Raw genomic sequence first — 18861 nt, 5'->3', positions numbered from 1 at the left:
GACAGCCTCTCCTCAGAGGCCCTGGGTTTACCGTGGTGGTCTCACCTCCCTTGGTGGACTAGTTATCAGTTGCTCAGGATACAGCTCTCACTTGCCCTTGGGAACGGCTTCCCTTTCTTTCCTGATGCATGGCTGTCTAGATTGAAAGCCGATTCCCGTCTGTGTGGAGACGGACCCCGGAATGTCTGCAGGTGGGGCAAGCGTCTCTCTTCTGAAAGGTGCTGTGCGTTCCTTCTCTCAAGCACACTCGAGCAGTTACTCATGATCGCAAGGTTTCCTGTCGGAAAGCACAAACGTGGTTTGGGCTGGAGTACTTTAAGTGCAGGCAGGGGTCGGGGCGCCAGGGTCATCTGGGTAAAAGATGAAGCTTATGTGAATCTGTGTAAGACCTCTTGGTGACCCCTATAGACGTATAATTCAGCAGCTGGTGGAAGTTGTCTTCTATTCCAAATTTAAATGTTTTTGGTTACCCAGCGTCAAGAGAATTGGGTTTCTGGTGATACCTGTCCTCTCTACTTGTAACACAGAAAATATCACATAAATCATTTAACTGAAAAAAATATAGTGTTCATCTCCTATAAAAGGAGTTTTTTTTTTTAATTAATTTTAATTTCTAGAGTAGGATCCCCCTATAAACAAACTCAGTGTTCAGAGTAATCTTTTTGATGTTTCTGTGGATGGACTTGCAGTTACCAAATGACCTACATGAATTGTGAAAAACAGCCTATAATGTACATACATACCTATGTGAAAAATCATTCCAGATGAAATACTACATTCTCCATTGTTTTTTTAATAATTATAGTTTTCAGACTGTTGGTAGGATTATTATCAACCAGACACCAACAGCCACTTCTCTCACTGGGCCTTTCCCAAGAGAGGCAGAATGGTCTAATTGGGATCTTTATTTCTGAGCTTATTTGCAAAATACAAAAACAATGGCCTAGAATGTAATTGCAATTTTATCTTTTGAAATTGACAGCCATCTGTGGTTCATGAGAAAAAAACCCAAGAAGTAAAGCCAAAGGAACACACAGAGGTAAGTGATCATTATTAGGACTTGATATCATAAGATGAAGCCTTTTTTTTTTTTTCCTTATTTTTGTGAAGGATAAAATTCTGAACTCTCATCTTTCAACACTTAAGTCCTACCTAGAATGGCAGTTATTTGTTTTTCTGTTAAAATGGCACCTCTGTGTGGCATCAGCAGGTATTGCAATTTGCTTGTGTGATTCTTGCTGAATTTGGGACGGAAGGAATTGCATTGTTTCAAATTTTGTACCCAAAGTGAAATTTGTCACAGGTATATCATACTAATTTAAATTCTCACAATTGACTACATAAAACACAAGTGTTATGAATTGCTTTCTACTCCTCAGAGAAAAGTAGCAATATGTGTCATATTGTTAACCCCATGGGGTGTGTGCGTGTTTTCAGCCAAAAAGCCTACCCAAGCACTCCTCAGATACAGAAAGCAAGCATGCGCCTAAGGAAAAAGCTGTTTCCAAATCAAGCGAGCAGCCACCATCAGAGAAATCAACAAAACCAAAGGTAAATAAAGCAGACAGATAGATGAAAGAAAGAAAGAAAATGAAGTCTCTCAATCGTGTCCAACTCTTTGAGACCCCATGGTTCCCCTAGGAACCTACCAGGTTCCTCTGTCCATGGAATTTTCCAGGCAAGAGTGCAGGAGTGGGTTGCCATTTCCTTCTCCAGGGGATCTTCCCGACCCAGGGAGTGAACCCAGGTCTCCTGCATTGCAGGCAGATGCTTTACCAGACGGATAGATGGGAAAACGCTTATGTCAGCTAGGGAATAAGATACAGATCCTCTACCTACACTGATGTGCGTAGGTGACTCTTCGGAGCTATGCCAAATGTATCTAGTATAGTCAAGATTTGATGCCGTCACTTCCCTGGTGTTGCAAATAGCCTTGAGGGCACCTGGGACTATGTAAGGCCTGAGGAGGGCATCAGACGGGTCTGGGGCATGTTCCGTCATGCCCTGTCACTGCCCAGCAGTACTCAGTTGTGACCTTCAGGGAGCAGGCTCCGGTGTCTTACAGAGAGGAAGCTGGGAGTTGAGGCTCCCTCCTGCACCCCTCTTCTCATGGCAGTTTAGTTGTCAAGTCATGTCTGACGCTTGCTGTAGCCCACCAGGCTCCTCTGTCCATGGGATTCTCGAGGCCAGAATACTGGAGTGGGTCACCGTTTCCTTCTCTAGGGGATCTTCCCAACCCAGGGATTGAATCTAGGTCTCCTGCATTTCAGGTAGATGATTTACCGACTGAGCTATGAGGGAAGCCCTCTCTTATGGGCTGTGGGAATTCAGATGCCCTGCGTGATCTGCTCCTTACCTGGAGGTCTTAGAGTTTTATGGCTCTTACTGGAGACATCAACTTACAGAGCCAAAAAAATCAGAAATATATTCTGTATTTCCAGAACTAACAGGAGTCATATATAAGAAGAATAAACATCTATGAGAAGAACTTTTTCATTATGAGCCCTTGGAAGACCATATATCTTGTATACAACAATATGCCTTGTATCAGGATTGCCGTGTGGCCCACCGACTGCAGCCACCTGTGTATTTTATTTGGCTTACTGTAATTAAAATGAATTTTAATTAGCTGCTAACAATTACAGTCAGAATAGTTGACATAAAATGCCAATTTCTAGCTTCTCTTGAAAAACTGGAATCGCTGGCAGCAGTGGACCCCCATGGCAACACCTGACTGGCGTCCTTACAGCCTGGTGTGAACCTCCCCGGCCCATTTCACCCGCGTGGTCTCTGTAAGCTCTGGAGTCCAGCTCTGTGTGCCCCGCCTTGCATCATGTCCAGCAGAAGCTAGTGACCATTTCCCTACAAGATGTTCACTAGGGGAAACGGGCTCCCTGGTAACATTTGAAATGTATGATCTTGAAAATGGTCATTCAAAGTTAACTTAGTTCTGTCGATCTTTTAGACCAAGTCACAGGACAAGATTTCTGGGGATGGAAAGAGCGCTGTTCCTGCTGTTGCCGCTGCAGCATCTGCCGAACCAGCTGACAAGGTGAGCACGTGTGAAGGATACGGCGTGTGCATGGGCCCTGACGCTTGTCAGGTCTGTTTATGAGAAACATATGCTCAGCGAAGACCCCTTCTCCCCAGGTTGGCCTCTGTTTAACCATTCAGTGTTCCAGCGCTGTCATACCCAAATAACCTGTCATTCGGTAAAACTGAACACGTTGTGTGTGACATTTGATGAAGAGGAGCGTGCATCTAAAGAATAGAGAAGAGAGCAAGGCACCAAAAGTGAATTTAAAATTCCTGTATTCAATACAGTTACCGAGCGCCTGCCATGTGTAAGGCCTCGTGTCAATACCAAGAAAATTAAAATGCAGGTGGACTCAGACCCTGCAGGCAGGATTTATAGGTTTGGAATGAAGCAGATAAAACTGCCGTGAGCATTTGAATTAGCATTACTCTCAACATTTCCTATGAACACTACCCTCCTGAAGCAAGTAAACCATGTGTGGTCACGGCACCTACATGAATTGATAGGGGAGGTTTTCAAGGGGGGTCTCACAAGCCCTCTCAGGAGTATATGTGCCCTGCTGGCAAATTATGGGCAGCTTCCCGAGATCCTTTGAAGGGACTAGCCCGAGAATGTAAGACAAGAAATGGTCTGCTGGTTCTACTCAGAGCAATAGAGAGTTAGCAGTTGGTTAGTAATCAGTTTGGAAGTCATCTTGTCCCAAAATTGCTAGTACTTATTTCTCTTAAAGCCACAGGTAACTAATTGCAGTAACAATAAGATGGAAATGAAAGCAAAAAAAAAAAAAAGTAACATATTTATTTTCCTGCTTCTCAAAATGGGAACTGTTATTCCCCCTGCAGGCTAGATGGTAAGGAAAGTCATAGGATAAATGTATGGCCCAATCTCCCTGAAACATCCATTTTTCTTAGATTTTGAAAAGGAAAAAGCACGCTTATTTTTCTCCAAACTAATGCAGATACCAGGTGGCATGATGGCAAAATTTACATGAACTTTAAATGGAAATACTCAAATTTTAAACTGTTTTGTTTTTCCCAGCAGACCCCCCTGTATGTACCTTGAGACTCCCCCTCCCTACCCCAGGGTACACCTCACTCTCTTGTGTTGATGAGAGATACTTAGATGCTACAGATGGAAAAGTGGATAGCTTGAAGGCAGAGGATTGGATCTCTTGGAAAAGATATAAAATGCACTCAAAATTTGAAAATGTATGCCACACGTTATTTAGCCAGGGTTATCTATAAAATCAAACAGTAAAGTCAGGCAAGGTTTATATGCGATTCTGCTATGCATTGGCTTGTGCTGGGGCTTGGGGCAAATTATTTCACTTTTCTTTGCCTCTAATTTGTCTCCTAGAAAATGAGATTGACGAGACCTGCTTTTTCTTTTTCAGTCCACACCGTGTGTAAAGCACTGTGGACTGTGGTCTGGCTCTGCAGGACACTGAGCTGCAGGCTGGCCTCTCTGTTTTTGGATGTGCTGTGCTCAGTCGTGTCCAGTTGTTTGTGACCCCATGGACTGTAGCCCACCAGGCTCCTCTGTCCTTAGGGATTCTCCAGGCAAGAATACTGGAGTGGGTTGCCATTTCCTCCTCCAGGGCTTCTTCCGGACCCAGGAATCAAGCCTGAGTCTCTTATAGCTCCTGCATTGGCAGGCAGGTTCTTTACCACTGAGCCACCTGGGTATCCCTGGCCCCTCTAATGTGCCTAGGGCTGCATTCAGGCAGATTGAAACAGGCCCCCACAGGGAGCTGTGGAGACAGGGATTCTGTCTGATTTGGAGAACCCGGGAGGACTTTGAGTGCATACAGTCTAAGTAAGTCATGAAAGGAAAGCTGGGATTGCAGGCTTGCAAACCTAACAAGAGAGAAACATAGAAGTGTGATCTGAGCGCAAAGGGCATTCCAGTGTGGGTGAAGCACAGGAGACATGAGTGGGAGTGTAAGACCAGAAAGACAGGTCGAGGCGCTGCTAAGGAGCATGCTGAGATGCATTAATCCCTGTAGTAGTGATAACAGCTGGCCCACGTAAACACTGGGGATCAGAGAACAGATGGAGCGATGCGATGGGATTAAAACCAGGCTGCAGGAGGATTAAGTGACTTCAACGGCTACGATGAGACAGCATAGAGATTGGAAAGGGGGAGGCTGGTCAGGGGCTGTTCCGGGGAGTCCAAAGTCAGCCTGAATTAGAGCTAGGATAGAATCAGTGAGTGGGGAGCAAGGCAGGAGGTGTTGCAGAGGTGCAAGCTAAGAGTCGGACACGACTGAGCAACTTCATTTTCACTTTCCACTTTCATGCATTGGAGAAGGAAATGGCAACCCGCTCCAGCGTTCTTGCCTGGAGAATCCCATGGACGGAGAAGCCTGGTAGGCTGCAGTCCATGGGGTCGCACAGAGTTGGACATGACTGAAGCAACTTAGTAGTAGTAGTAAGATCTCAGATGACCCGGGGCCTCAGCGTCTGAATGGACTAGGTTGGCAACCCTAAGGTGAGACAAGAGAGCCGGGTTATCACTGCTAGGTTTATGCCAGTGCAGAGTCAGCACCCATGAGGCGAGCATCTTCTTAAGCGGGGAGCCCGGCCCTGGTTACCACTGACAGGTGGACAGAGGTCAGAAGGAGGGGAATTGGTGGAGGCGGAAAACAGATGCCTGCCTTTTGACAGACTGAAGTTTCTGAGGTGTCCCAAGAGAGAGGCGATTCGAACATCGCTTTGGAGCTCAGGTGATGATGGAGAAGGAGAAGCTGGCTAGGGGGAGAGAGTGACACTGAGTGAACACCTGTGCGAGGCTGTGGATGAATCGAGGAACTGAATTCAGTTGCCAGGACTTGGGTTCACCCTGGTGCCTCCACAGTATCTTTAATACAACAATCACAGCAGCTGCTTATGTAGTACTTAGGAAGAGCTTAGCATGTGCCCAACCACCGGCTTTCACACTGTGATCGATTAATTAGTTGAACCCTCACAACCCCCTGCAGTAGGTGCAGTGACCGCCCTGGTTCTCACTCATGAGGATACAGAGGTTCAGAAGGAGACGTGACCTGCCGGCAGCTTCTTGGAGCCAGTGTGTGTTGGGGGCTGGTGTGCAAACCCAGATGGTCTGAGCCTGTACGCTCCGCCTCCAAGCTCTGCTGTGCGGATTTCAGAGAACTTCAAATAAGACAGTTTTCTATTATCTTCAACCCAATGACCTCTCCATTTAGTTCCTGCCTGGCCCTGAAAGCATCTGGCCCCTGACCCTAGAGAATGATTGCCTGGGCCCAGCAGCACAGCAGAAACATGCAGAGTGTGTGGGGCGAGGAGCAAAGCAGAAGATTTGCCAGAGGGGGCAGAGAACAGAGGCCACAGGTGCCAGCGTGGAACCACGGTGGTGCTGTGAGAGATAAGAGTCAGGAGACAGACGCTGGGCAGAGGAACGGAGGGAAGATTATGATGTCTGGGTAAAGGCATGGAAATCGCAGGTTAGAAAGTTGTCGGCAGTTACTGAAGGAGCAACTGAAGCAGTGGTGGGAAGGGCATTCATTTCATGGAAATGAAAGAAACAGTGTGTGATGATTTGACAAAACAAGGGGTGTGGAGGTCTTGATGTGTGGGTACAAAGACCGAGAGAACAGCGCCTAGAAGCAGTGGCTGCCTTGTGATAAGAAAGAATTCACGAGCGTTGCAAAGACTATCTGTGGGTCCTGGGAGAGGCAGCCAAGAGCAATGAAGAGATGGGTAGACCTGGATTCAATCCTAGTGCTATGCTTTACTGAGTGACCTGAGAAGTGACTCAGCCTCTCTGAGCCTGGTTTGTTGCATCACTAAATGAGATTAATATCATTGTTATTATTACTTCTGCTGTTCTGAAAAGTATATAACACGTATAGTGTCTGGCACAGAGCAGATGTCCAGTGTATGAGCGATATTATTTATGTTATAGTGTATTCATTTTCAAGTATGTAAGATTATTAAACTTGATGAAAGTATATGAGGAGTTTTTATCTCTTTCTCAACCCCACCAGAATAAAGAAAATAAATTGTTAGCATCGGCCGTACCAGCTGAATCCAAACCAAGTAAACCGTCTGGAAAGGTATGAAGACAGCAGGGCATTTTTGAATACGTATTATTCACAGTCTCTGTGTTTGTCATGATCCGATTTCTCCAGGGCAAACAATATGAGGTGAGGGTAACTTAAAGGACCTTTTTAATGAATTGTCGTTTGAAGCTAATGTAACTGGGTCGGAAGTGTGACTTTCTTCATGTACGTCTGTAACATTTTATATTGTAACCCTGTGTTCTGAAAACTCCAGTTATATATCGAGGAGTTTACATTCCAGTTTCCCTCCTGCAAATGCACTTTCTTTAAACAGAGGTTTAAAGGAATCTAAAGAATGCCAGGTACTTCTTTATTCTGAAATTTCTAATTGAATCACCCCAGAGCTAACAGACCCCAGATTCTATTACACAGTCTGGTGAGTTCCGGAAGTTGTAGTAGATATATGGTAGTTGCCAAAAAAAAAAAGTAAGTGATCATTTTTAAGCTGAATTAAATAGCAAAGGGTCTTTCTTCAACTTGTTATTTTTCCCTTTAAAAGCAGCTTAGTCTTCACAATGAATCATTTTTAAAAAAATAACAAGTTGTTTTATTTATTTGGCCATACTTGAGACATGTGGAACTTCTCTCACCAGGAATGGAACCCTTGCCTTGCAATGCCCCCCTGCCATGGAAGCGCAGAATCTTAACCTCTGGACTATAGGGGAAGTCTCACAATGTATGATTCTTAACCTCAAAAATAGGGTGGAGTCACTGTTTCTTTTACCATTTTAAGCCCATATCGACAGAATAAACTGTTGCTTCTTATAAATTTAACATCCCTTTCAGGAAATTTCTATTTGTAAACATCCTCAGACAAGCAAGTGAACAGAAAACCACAAATGAATAAAAGAGCACAGGGCAATCCGTTTATGAGATGCATTTTATTTGGAAGAGGTGGAAACAACTGATTAAAAATACCAAGCATCTTCCCTCTTTCATATAGCAACATGGTCATCATTCTTTGCATTTTGTTTTCTTCTTTCTTTTGACTATTGGTACAGTGGTCTGGCAGCCGTAATGAACCATATGCTTGTTCCCCTAGTTAATAATGCTGCTTATTTTGCTGCTGCTGCTAAGTCGCTTCAGTCGTGTCCAACTCTGTACAACCCCATAGACGGCAGCCCACCAGGCTCCCCCGTCCCTGGGATTCTCCAGGCAAGAACACTGGAGTGGGTTGCCATTTCCTTCTCCAATGCATGAAAGTGAAAAGTGAAAGTGAAGTCGCTCAGTCATGTCCGACTCCTAGCAACCCCATGGACTGCAGCCCACCAGGCTCCCCTGTCCATGGGATTTTCCAGGCAAGAGTACAGGAGTGGGGTGCCATTGCCTTCTCTGAATAATGCCTTTAGACTTACTGAAATTGTGATTCTTACTTGAATGTGGCTTTCTATCTTGCCAACCTAGAGTCTGTACTCTGGGACTTTAATAAGTTCTATTACAGGCCAGATTTTAACCATTTTGATAGCTGAAGAACTTTTGGTGTTTGGTATTTTTCTACATAGAATTTCTTTTGATGATTAAAATGTCAAAGTGAAGGATGTGCAGCAAGTAGCATTTACATATCTGCTCTGTTTTCCAGTCAGACATGGATACTGCTCTGGATGACTTAATAGACACTTTAGGAGAACCTGAAGAGACGAAAGAAGATAACACAACATATACTGGACCAGAAGTTTCGGTACGTGACCTTGATGTCTCTAAAGATTCGTACCTAGTGAGTAAGAGGGCTGGTAGGTCATGGCCCTGATGCACTCAAGGATGCACCTTGTTCTGTCACTTGAAGAGAAAGAGGATGTTGTTAGCATCCGTGGTAGCAAATGAACATGAGTGTTGTGGTTGGAAACTGTCCCAGGGAGCTATGCAAGCTGTGTTGATCAGCAAACACTGATTGCTTGTTTCTTCTGCGACTACAGCTGGGATGTACTCTGTTGAGTCACAAAGACTTACTTTCTGTCTTCGAGGTTTACGTCCTCATGGTTTCCAGATATTTCCATCCTGTGACTTGAACTTATTCTGATGTCTAGATATTTTCTGCCCTCAGTTCATTTCTATTCCTGATTCATAAAAAGCAATTATATATTCTTTGGTATTAAGAAAGATATTCCATAGATTGGAAGAAAATATTGCAACAGACACAGCAAAGGACTTGTTTCTAGAGTTTATGAAAAATTTTTGAAAGTGAGAAAAAAACAATCCAGTATAAAATTAGGAGAAAATTTGACCAGTAGACACATGAAAGTCTCCCTAGTAATTGGGAAAATGATACTAAAACGCAGAGGGATAGCACTTCACACTTACCTGACTGGCAGAAGTGTAGACGTCTGACACGTGACAGAGGCTGTGGATGTCACCTGAATATAAGCATTCCCTCTAACCAGCAGTTCCACGTCTAGACAGATTCCCAGGAGGGGGCCTTGCACAGTGTGTAAGGAGTTATAAGAACAGGTGAAACATTTGGAAATAATTTCATTCAACAGGAAACAAGATGATGACAAGTGGAATGCTTTATAGTGGTTAAAATGGTTTGTTCATGTATCAATATGGTTTAATTACAAAAGCATAATTTTGAATAAAGAATAGTACACTGCAGAATGATAGTAGAATTTGATCTGATACCATTTATGTAACACTTGAAAATAAGCAAAGTAATGGTGTATATTGTTTATGGATACTTACATGTGGAATAATTGTTTTAAAATATACTCAGCTTTATACTGATAGATGTGATAAAGTTTGGGGTGGTGGCTATCTCTGGAAAACAAGGAAGAAAAATTGGATTGGAGAGTGCTAAAACAGAGACATCACTCTGACTTTTTTTCATTACATAAGAAATAGCTAGATCTATTGAGTTATATAGAAATTCATTGTTATCAACTACTCTTTTATAGGTATATAAATATTAGATAATGCAAATTATTTAAAAATAAAAATGTATTTTATATAGGAATCAAATTTAATATATTGGTTTGAATATTTTATAGCATTATTTATGGGTTAAGCCAATTAAATATTGGCAAGTATCTGTAGAAACATAAAATTTCAGAGTTGCATAAACTGCTGGCTTCTTAATGATTTGTATTTAATCTCAATAGTTCCATAAGTTAATAATACAATAGTACTTTGATTTAAGAGTTATGTATACAGCATTCTCAGCTAAAATCCCTATACGTACTTTTTTTTCCCCTAGGATCCAATGAGTTCTACCTACATAGAGGAACTGGGTAAAAGAGAATCCACACTTCCTCCAAAATATAAGGAACTTCTGAATGTAAGTTAAGCAGTTACGTATTTACACCTTATTGTTTTCTCTTTGGAATTATGATTTTTATCACATTAATATATCCAATTATTTTAACTTAAATAAAATAAGGGGCTTGTGAAACTATCATTACTCTGAAGCTCACTGTATTAGTTTGATGGGGCTGCCATGTCAGAGTGTTACAGATTGGATGGCTTAAACCACAGAAACTTACTATCACACAGTTCTGGGGGCTCGAAGACTGGAATCAAGATGCGGGCAGAGATGGTTCTGTTTCAGGCCCCTCTGCTTGGTCTCCACATGTAGATACCTCCGTGTGGAATAACTCTACATCTTCTTTCCATGTGTATATATCTGCATGTCGTCTTTTCCCTATGTGGATCTCTGGGGCACTTCCCCCTTTTATAGGAACACTGGTCATATTGAAATAAGACCGATCTTAATGTCATTTCACCTTTATTACCTCTTTAAATTCAATACCACTTCATGGCAAATAGATGGGGAAACAGTGGAAACAGTGGCTGACTTTATTTTTCTGGGCTCTGAAATCACTGCAGATGGTGATTGCAGCCATGAAATTAAAAGACGCTTACTCCTTGGAAGGAAAGTTATGACCAACCTAGACAGCATATTGAAAAGCAGAGACATTACTTTGCCAACAAAGGTCCGTCTAGTTAAGGCTATGGTTTTTCCAGTGGTCATGTATGGATGTGAGAGTTGGACTATAAAGAAAGCTTAGCGCCGAAGAATTGATGCTTTTGAACTGTGATGTTGGAGAAGACTCTTAAGAGTCCCTCGGACTGCAAGGAGATCCAACCAGTCCATCCTAAAGGAGATCAGTCCTGGGTGTTCATTGGAAGGACTGATGCTGAAGCTGAAACTCCAATACTTTGGCCACCTGATGTGAAGAGCTGACTCATTGGAAAAGACTCTGATGCTGGGAAAGATTGAGGGCAGGAGGAGAAGGGGACAACAGAGGATGAGGTGGTTGGATGGCATCACCAACTCAATGGACATGGGTTTGGGTGGACTCCAGGAGTTGGTGATGGACAGGGAGCCTTGGCATGCTGCAGTTCATGGGGTCGCCAAGAGTCGGACACGACTGAGCGACTGAACTGAACTGAAAGGCCCCATCTTCAAATAGAGTCCCATTCTGAGGTTTTGGGGGATGGGACTTCAGCATGTGAGTTTTGGGAGGATACAGTTCAGCCCATCCCATTCACTGAGGTATGCATTTTGCTGACTGTAAGGATTAATCTTGCCTTCTCAGTATCATCAAACTAATATTTGTTTCAGAAAGAAGAAGGGATCGCAGGGCCTCCTCCAGACTCCTTGGTGAGTTTACGTAAATGTCTTCCAAGATCAAATTTAACATTTTTCATATCTTTGGGAATAGTTATCAATTTTGTATTTTTGGATTATGACTATAGTGATCTCTAAATCAGATGAAGTTTCCATCTATTCAAAGGAAGAGGGTGGGGATGGGGGTCATTTCAGTGCTTGTTTATTTCCTAATTAGTTTTTTTTTGAGGGAAAGAAGAATGGGACAAGAAAGTTTTAGGACAGAATAAATATTATTAAAAATAGGATGAGAATATCCTACCAGCATAGTAACAAGTATGTTGAGAGAAACAGAAAAATAATATGCACTGAGCATCCAATTTCCTCCCAAACATAGGCTTTCATCTGAGTTATTTCATTAAGTATCTCCTTTGGTAGTCAAAGACTTGCACGAGTGCATTCACCATTTGCTGGGTTTGTAATCTGTTCTGTCACTTAAATGGTTCCCATGTGTGACCCATCATGCTGCCTGTTTCTTTAGAAACCCCTGGGGCCCAATGATGCCATCGATGCCTTGTCATCCGACTTCACCTGCAGTTCCCCTACAGCTGATGCAAAGAAAACTGAGAAAGAGGTATTGTTTTTAATGCACTTAGGGAAACTTGTTAGAAACTACCTCCCACTTTTAAGACAACAACTTTTTTTTTAAACTTCATTTTTTACTTCACTGCGTCTTCATTGCTGTGTTTGGGCTTTCTCTAGTTGGGGCAAGCGAGGCCTGTTCTCTAGTTGCGATGTGCAGGCTTCTCTTATTGCAGAGCCAGGACTCTAGGTGCACAGGCTTCAGTTGTTGTGGCCCGAGGGCTCTAGAGCACAGGCTCAGTGGTCGCGGTGCACGGGCTTGGTTACTCCAATGCATGTGGGATCTTCCCTGGCCAGGGAGCGAACCTGTGTCCCCTGCATTGCAAGGCAGCCTCTTAACCACTGGCCACCAGGGAAGCCCCAAGATGCCAAGGCTTTTTACTTCTGGTTCTTACCGTTTGGTTCATATGTTTCCTTCATCTGCCAGTCAAACCTTCTTCTGTATTTTATTTTTCAGAAATCTACAGAAGAGGCTTTAAAAGCTCAGTCAGCTGAGGTGATCAGAAGTGCTGCTCCACCCCAAGAGAAAAAAAGGAAAGTGGAAAAGGTATCAATAATTACTTCTTTGAACTTCAGCATGGTCCCCTGGATAGCAGTTTGGTTTCCTGAGGCTGATCCAGCTGACTGGGGGAGAATCTCAATAGTGCATTATACCCATAGACCTCCTTTGTTCCCCTCAGGCCTCGGGCCTGCGTGGCATAGTGAAACCAGTCAGGCTTATATTGGTCGGGCAGGCTTTCTCTGTTTCTACAGATGCTTATGGGTGATTTTGGCACACGTGCCTTGGTTGTGGGAAAAGACTGTCTCACTGTTACATTACACAGAAGGGCAGGACCCCAGAGACACCACTCTCTGGGGACATCAGATCTTTGACTTGATTTTCTAAAGGGCCTGGAGTCCTGTGAGCCTCAAAGGGAGCATTGCTGCAGTTACTCCGTTCACCTTGACCACAGTCAGCTATAACCTGCTTCTCAGGAATCCTGAAAGGCGGCCCTGCAGCTCTGGGCTGGATGAGAAGACCTGCCCTATCTGCAGATCACCCAGATACTGCAGGGAGGAGTTTTCTGTGGGTGCTGCTCCGCCTCTGGCTCGTGGAGTGGCCAGTTTATTTTTTATCTGGAGGAGCAGAGAGCACCACACCCCTGAGAGTGGGAATTCCTACAGCTGTGAGCCACTTCAGGGCCCCCTGCTTCCTGGGCTCCGCTGGGCTACAGGACAGGGTTATCAGAGTCATTTTTAAGGGACCTAAGTTTAGAAAAAGAAACACAGTACTTTGATACGAGTATTTTACAGTTATTACTGTACGTGCACCTCTCGCTTGCTAAGAGGTGAAGTGCACCCCCGTACAGGAGCCCCATTACTGTGCAAACGGGTCCTATCGCATGTTCCCTGTCACCGGTAAGTTCTTATTTCTTTCTCCTTTTTTTGCTGGGTTTCAAGTAGCACTGCCTTCTTAGAGTCCTTCCTCAAGCCACAGCTCATTCCTAGAGATTTACTGACAAAATGTGAATGTCATGAAGAAGTAGATGGCTTATTGAGGTTGAGGAGAGCGTCTCGTTTTTCACGTACAGAATTCTTTGCTTCTCCGCAGGATGCCATGACTGAGCACGCCCTGGAGGCCCTGTCAGCCTCCCTGGGCACCCGGAAGCCGGAGCCGGAGCTCGACCCCAGCTCCATTAAGGAGGTCGATGAGGTACTGACCTGGGGGTTCACGTACAAAGCCTGTTAGTCTGCAGCTTACAAGGTTACGAAACTAATGCCCAACATATGTTTAGAACTTTTGTACCACTTTTGTTTTTATTAGAGATCTCAAATGAACTGTGCTTTGTTCTGCTGTACTTTCAGGGTCTGGCTAATTCAGGTATTTTATTGCCAGGGAGTTAACAACCAGGAAGGATATTTGAGTGTTTGTCTTATAAACCATCTAGAATTGTAATACTTCAAATGAACGACTAATCTCCTTTGCCAATTCTTAAGTGACACCTGGCTAAACAAGATAACATAGAGGTGGTGGCCTGGTGAGAAACAGGTTGTCTGCTCATATGGAAATTAGAAATCTGTCTTTACAAAAGGGTTCTAGGTACTTCTATTTATAAAGAAAGAGAGGAGATGGCTGCAGATGGGGGTGGGAGATCCTTTATATAACTCTGGGGAAAAGTGTTGAAACCTTGTTGCCAATTAGAATAAAATCAAGCAAGAATTGCTTTATAACTAAAAGGAATGCATGTTTAGAGTATGGAGCTAGGGAGTTGCTCCTGTTTGGTAGAGGAGTTTTCATGTTAAGTTTCAGTTTTTAAGGGATTGTTGAGGAGTCCTCTTGGGGGAAAAGAGGAGGGGAAGCAGGGATGTCGTGGGGCCAGCCTTGGCCAGGCAGCGGTGGGGAGAGCCTCCGGAGTGCCCGCCTCCCACCTCAGGTGGGGCCCGGTGGCCGTCCGCTGTCACAATGCTGTGGCCTCTGCTGTCACTTCCTGTTCCGGCTCCCGGAGGAAGCTGGGTCTCCGTCACTTTCAGCAGCTCCCCCGGAGTTTGGGACCACCCGGTCCCCAATGGGCCAGTTTCTATCGTCAACCTTCTTTGAGGACTCACTGGGTGCCGTATGGCACGAAAGGCTTTACGAAGGCGAAGGCAAGGGAGTGGGAGAAGCCGCCCTTGTCCTCCAGGACCAAGTAATGTACAGGGAGAAGGGGAACTTGGATTTGCAGCAGGGTGCGAGGGGGCACAGCGTCTCGAGGCAAGGGTGGTCCTGGCAGGACCCTGGGGGTCCACCACTGAGGGCTCCGTGGCAGCCCACCAAGGGCACTTCTGCCTTGGGGCTGTTTGATTAGGGTGATTTAAGAAGATGATAATTTGGGGAGGGAACGTATAGACATAAATCCCAGGATGAAAAGACTCTTAGGAGTGACTAAAATCAGATGAGTGGATATAAAACAAGTTATGTCAAAATAAGTTTTAAACAGTTTGGGTTTACGGATGTAGAGTGATTAAAGTATTAGTCACTCTGTCCTGTCTGACTCTTTGCCACCCCATGGACTGTAGCCTGCCAGGCTCCTCTGTCCATGGACTTCTCCAGGCAAGGATACTGGAGTGGTTTGTCATTCCCTTTTCCATGGGATCTTCCCAACCCAGGGATCGAATTCAGGTCTTCCACATTGCAGGCAAGTTCTTAACCCCCTGAGGGACCAGTTCAGTTTAGTCGCTCAGTCGTATCCGACTCTTGGCAACCCCATGGACTGCAGCATGCCAGGCCTCCCTGTCCATCACCAACTCCTGGAGTTTACTCAAACTCACGTCCATTGAGTCGATGATGCCATCCAACCATCTCATCCTCTGTCGTCCCCTTCTCTTCTTACCTTCGATCTTTCCCAGCATCAGGGTCTTTTCCAATGAGTCAGTTCCTCGCATCAGGTGGCCAAACTATTGGACTTTCAGCTTCTGCATCAGTACTTCCAATGAACATTCAGGACTGATTTCCTTTAGGATGGACTGGTTGGATCTCCTTGCTGTCCAAGGGACTCTCAAGAGTCTTCTCCAACATCACAGTTCAAAAGCATCAATTCTTTGACACTCAGCTTTCTTTATAGTCCAACTCTCACATCCATATGTGACTCCTGGGAAAACCAAAGCTTTGACTAGATGGAACTTTGTTGGCAAAGTAATGTCTCTGCTTTTTAATACCAGGGAATGTGTTAAATTTTCTCTAGAAAGCTAGCAAACTCTTAAAATTTAAACAAAAAGAACAGTTCCTTTTCACTCTTTCCACTAGTTTTCCTTTTTAATTATATATAAAGTATGAAGATTTTCTAATCCCCTGGATCCTTAGTTTTAGTACCTGATGGTGAATTCACTACTTTGGGTAGACTGCTGTGATAACCCCATAAAGATTGATATGGTATAGGAGTCCACGGCCACTCCAGCACATTCTATGCCGGGGATGCTTCAGAGAGGAGGTCCATGCCTGCTTGTCGTTCTCATAAATAATGTACCATGGCATATTTATTCTGTAGTGATACCTCATTATTAATCTCCCCTGATTCTAGGGCTTCACTGGTAGCTCAGTTGGTAAAGAATCTGCTTGCAATGCAAGAAACCAGGGTTCTATCCCTGGGTCTGCAAGATCCCTTGGAGAAGAGAATGGCAACCCACTCCAGTACTCTTGACTGGAAAATCCCACGGACGGAAGAGCCCGGCGGGCTACAGTCCATAGGAGTTGCAGAAGAGTCAGACACGAGTTAGTGGCTAAACCACCACCATTTCTAGTGCAATTAACTAGTCTGGAACTATGTCAACTCAGGGATGTTTGTTTTCATTGCCTATTGAATACAGACCACAGTGCAGACATTTAAGAAATATAAAGATCAAAGAGGAATAGAAAGGTATCTAGCTGTGCACAAGACTCACTGTTCACAAGCCCAAGTCGGGGCACAGTCCTATATGGCTGACTCTTCCATGAGGACTGTTTTATAGCTGGAGACCTCACAGATCCCTGAACTGGGGAGAACTGCGGTGTAATAGGACGTCCACTATATCCTGAAATAGAATATAACTGGAAATAGTTTTTTAAAAAATCCTTTCATCTCTTAATGATGGTTATTATTCTATAGAACAATAAAACTATAATATCAAAGCCTAGAAGAAGTACCTGTCTTATTAAAAGTGCTCATTTAATATTTTAAAATTAATCAACTAACTAAGCATTCGATGGAGAACCACGATCTTAGGCTGAGACGTAGATGGGAGCAATAACGTGAGCTAGAATCAGCTAAATACCACCCACCCCCCACACACACACATACATACACACACTTTTGTGCCCAGTAGCTCCTTGGCTTGTGATTTAAATCCATGTCTTGATACTGATACAAATTATTACATAGCATGAAACTTCACATTACCCACCAGTAGCTTAAAATATAGATGTTCCGTCCTGAAAGCCACTGATCTGCTACAGCAGGGCACTTTTACGTACATGCATTCAGTTGCTCATGGTTCAGTAATCCAGTGAATCTTGGTGTTACTGAAGGGAGTTCTTTTAAAAGAGGTAAAACCAGTTATCCATGGATCAACCAGATTTGTGATGGGATGTCTCTCCCATTTCTCATCTGTTTAACACTGAACGAGTTTAACACTCCTGAGCTTTGGGTTTTTTTTTCTCCCCCTTGGGTAAGTATCTCATTGAGTGTGACAGATGAAGGCTGTAAAATCATTGCAACTAACTTGTGCACTCTTCTTAACTTTCTTCAAAGAATATTTATTTCATTTTCTCTGCTGGTCTTTACAAATCAAGAGAGCTAGGTAAGGGTTCTTAAAGAAGTAGCCCCATTTTACAGCTGAAGAAACTGAGGTAAAGAAAGTCTGGGTGGCTTCCCAGGGTCACGGAGACAGGGCAGGGATGCCTCCCCGGGCCTCCTGGCTGGCTTGTTTTTCCTCTGCCACTAGTCTCCCTATACCACTTCCTCCCGGCCGCTCACTAGGCCCTTTAATCTGATTGGGTCTTCTCCTCAACACCCATGGAGTACATAAAGTGATGTCTTATTTTACCTGTATTATCCAATTTTTTTTTTCCTCTCCATTTTCTTCAGGCAAAAGCCAAAGAAGAGAAAGTAAAGAAATGTGGTGAAGATGAGGAAACAGTCCCATCGGAGTACAGATTAAAACCGGCCACAGTACGTCGCTCACCTCATTGCGTGCCGGCAGCTCGCTGCTCCTGCTCGTGTGTCCCGTGGCACCCTGTCTGCCCCCAGGAGGCTTCGGGGCATGTCTGGCCGAGTTCAGATAACAACTCTGGAAACCCTGAAACTTTTATTTTCTGTCCTGAACAGTTGGACCCTTTAAAAGAGGGTTTCCTAAGTAGTGACCGTGTGTGGTCACTAAAATTCCCACAAATTCAAGTGTTTCAGCTATTAACCATACTTGACATAGATCCTTAACCTTAAAGGGGAAGGAATAATTGGGAGTTTATATTTTCTCTAACTGCCAATGGATAAAAGCACATAGATCTTGTAAGTGGTAGAGAAACGTATAATGATTTACCAGTGTCTTCAGTGAAAGTGGGTTTGGTTTGGTGTGAGGAGACTGGACTTATCCCTGTAATTATATTTGTCATTTATCTTTGAAACAATGCACATAAATGTATGATGGGAAATAGTTGTAATGCTTATATATGGAAAATATAAAGTATTTTAAGAAATATTCTAGAATGTGAATGTCCAAACAACTAAAACAGTTTTATAGGAATGAGATCTACCTCTTCACCCTGGTTGGAGAATCAAAACCTTTTTTCAGCATTTCTTTGATGAAGCTGCATCTTTCTTGCCAAAGAACCTTTTAAAAAATTCTACTTCCCTATCCAAAGATGAAAATTATTTTCTAGTAACTTTTAAAAAAAAGTACTTGCATTGTACTTTACAGCATTTGGTCTTGATTTTTATAACTCAGCTCCTTATTCTGATACTTTATTTAAAAAATTAATTTGAAATACAAACTCACTCAAACATATCAGAAAAAGACAGTCTCTTCTCTCATATCCTGGAATTTCAAAAACAAACTTAATGGGATAGGAGA

The 18861-nt window shown here is 43.6% G+C and overlaps 1 protein-coding gene across 8 annotated transcripts in view; it reads left to right on the top strand.

The window, feature by feature from the left end:
* Positions 1-18861, top strand: part of CAST (calpastatin) — a 131887-nt gene that overhangs the window by 84489 nt on the left and 28537 nt on the right. For 7 of the 8 annotated variants that reach the window (XM_044948530.2, XM_025292205.3, XM_044948529.2 and 4 more), the window contains 11 exons: positions 983-1039; positions 1438-1551; positions 2966-3052; positions 7044-7112; positions 8698-8796; positions 10306-10386; positions 11674-11712; positions 12200-12292; positions 12758-12847; positions 13892-13993; positions 17880-17963. In XM_044948530.2, the coding sequence (XP_044804465.2) occupies positions 983-1039; positions 1438-1551; positions 2966-3052; positions 7044-7112; positions 8698-8796; positions 10306-10386; positions 11674-11712; positions 12200-12292; positions 12758-12847; positions 13892-13993; positions 17880-17963 (915 nt within the window). The remainder of the gene's footprint in view (positions 1-982; positions 1040-1437; positions 1552-2965; positions 3053-7043; positions 7113-8697; positions 8797-10305; positions 10387-11673; positions 11713-12199; positions 12293-12757; positions 12848-13891; positions 13994-17879; positions 17964-18861) is intronic. The other variant, XM_044948531.2, reaches the window with a different exon arrangement.

The sequence above is a fragment of the Bubalus bubalis genome, chromosome 9, assembly GCF_019923935.1.
Source record: "Bubalus bubalis isolate 160015118507 breed Murrah chromosome 9, NDDB_SH_1, whole genome shotgun sequence".
Classification (NCBI taxonomy): Eukaryota; Metazoa; Chordata; class Mammalia; order Artiodactyla; family Bovidae; genus Bubalus; species Bubalus bubalis.
Note: the sequence above shows the minus strand (reverse complement) of the source record. Positions and strands in the feature narration are given on the sequence as shown.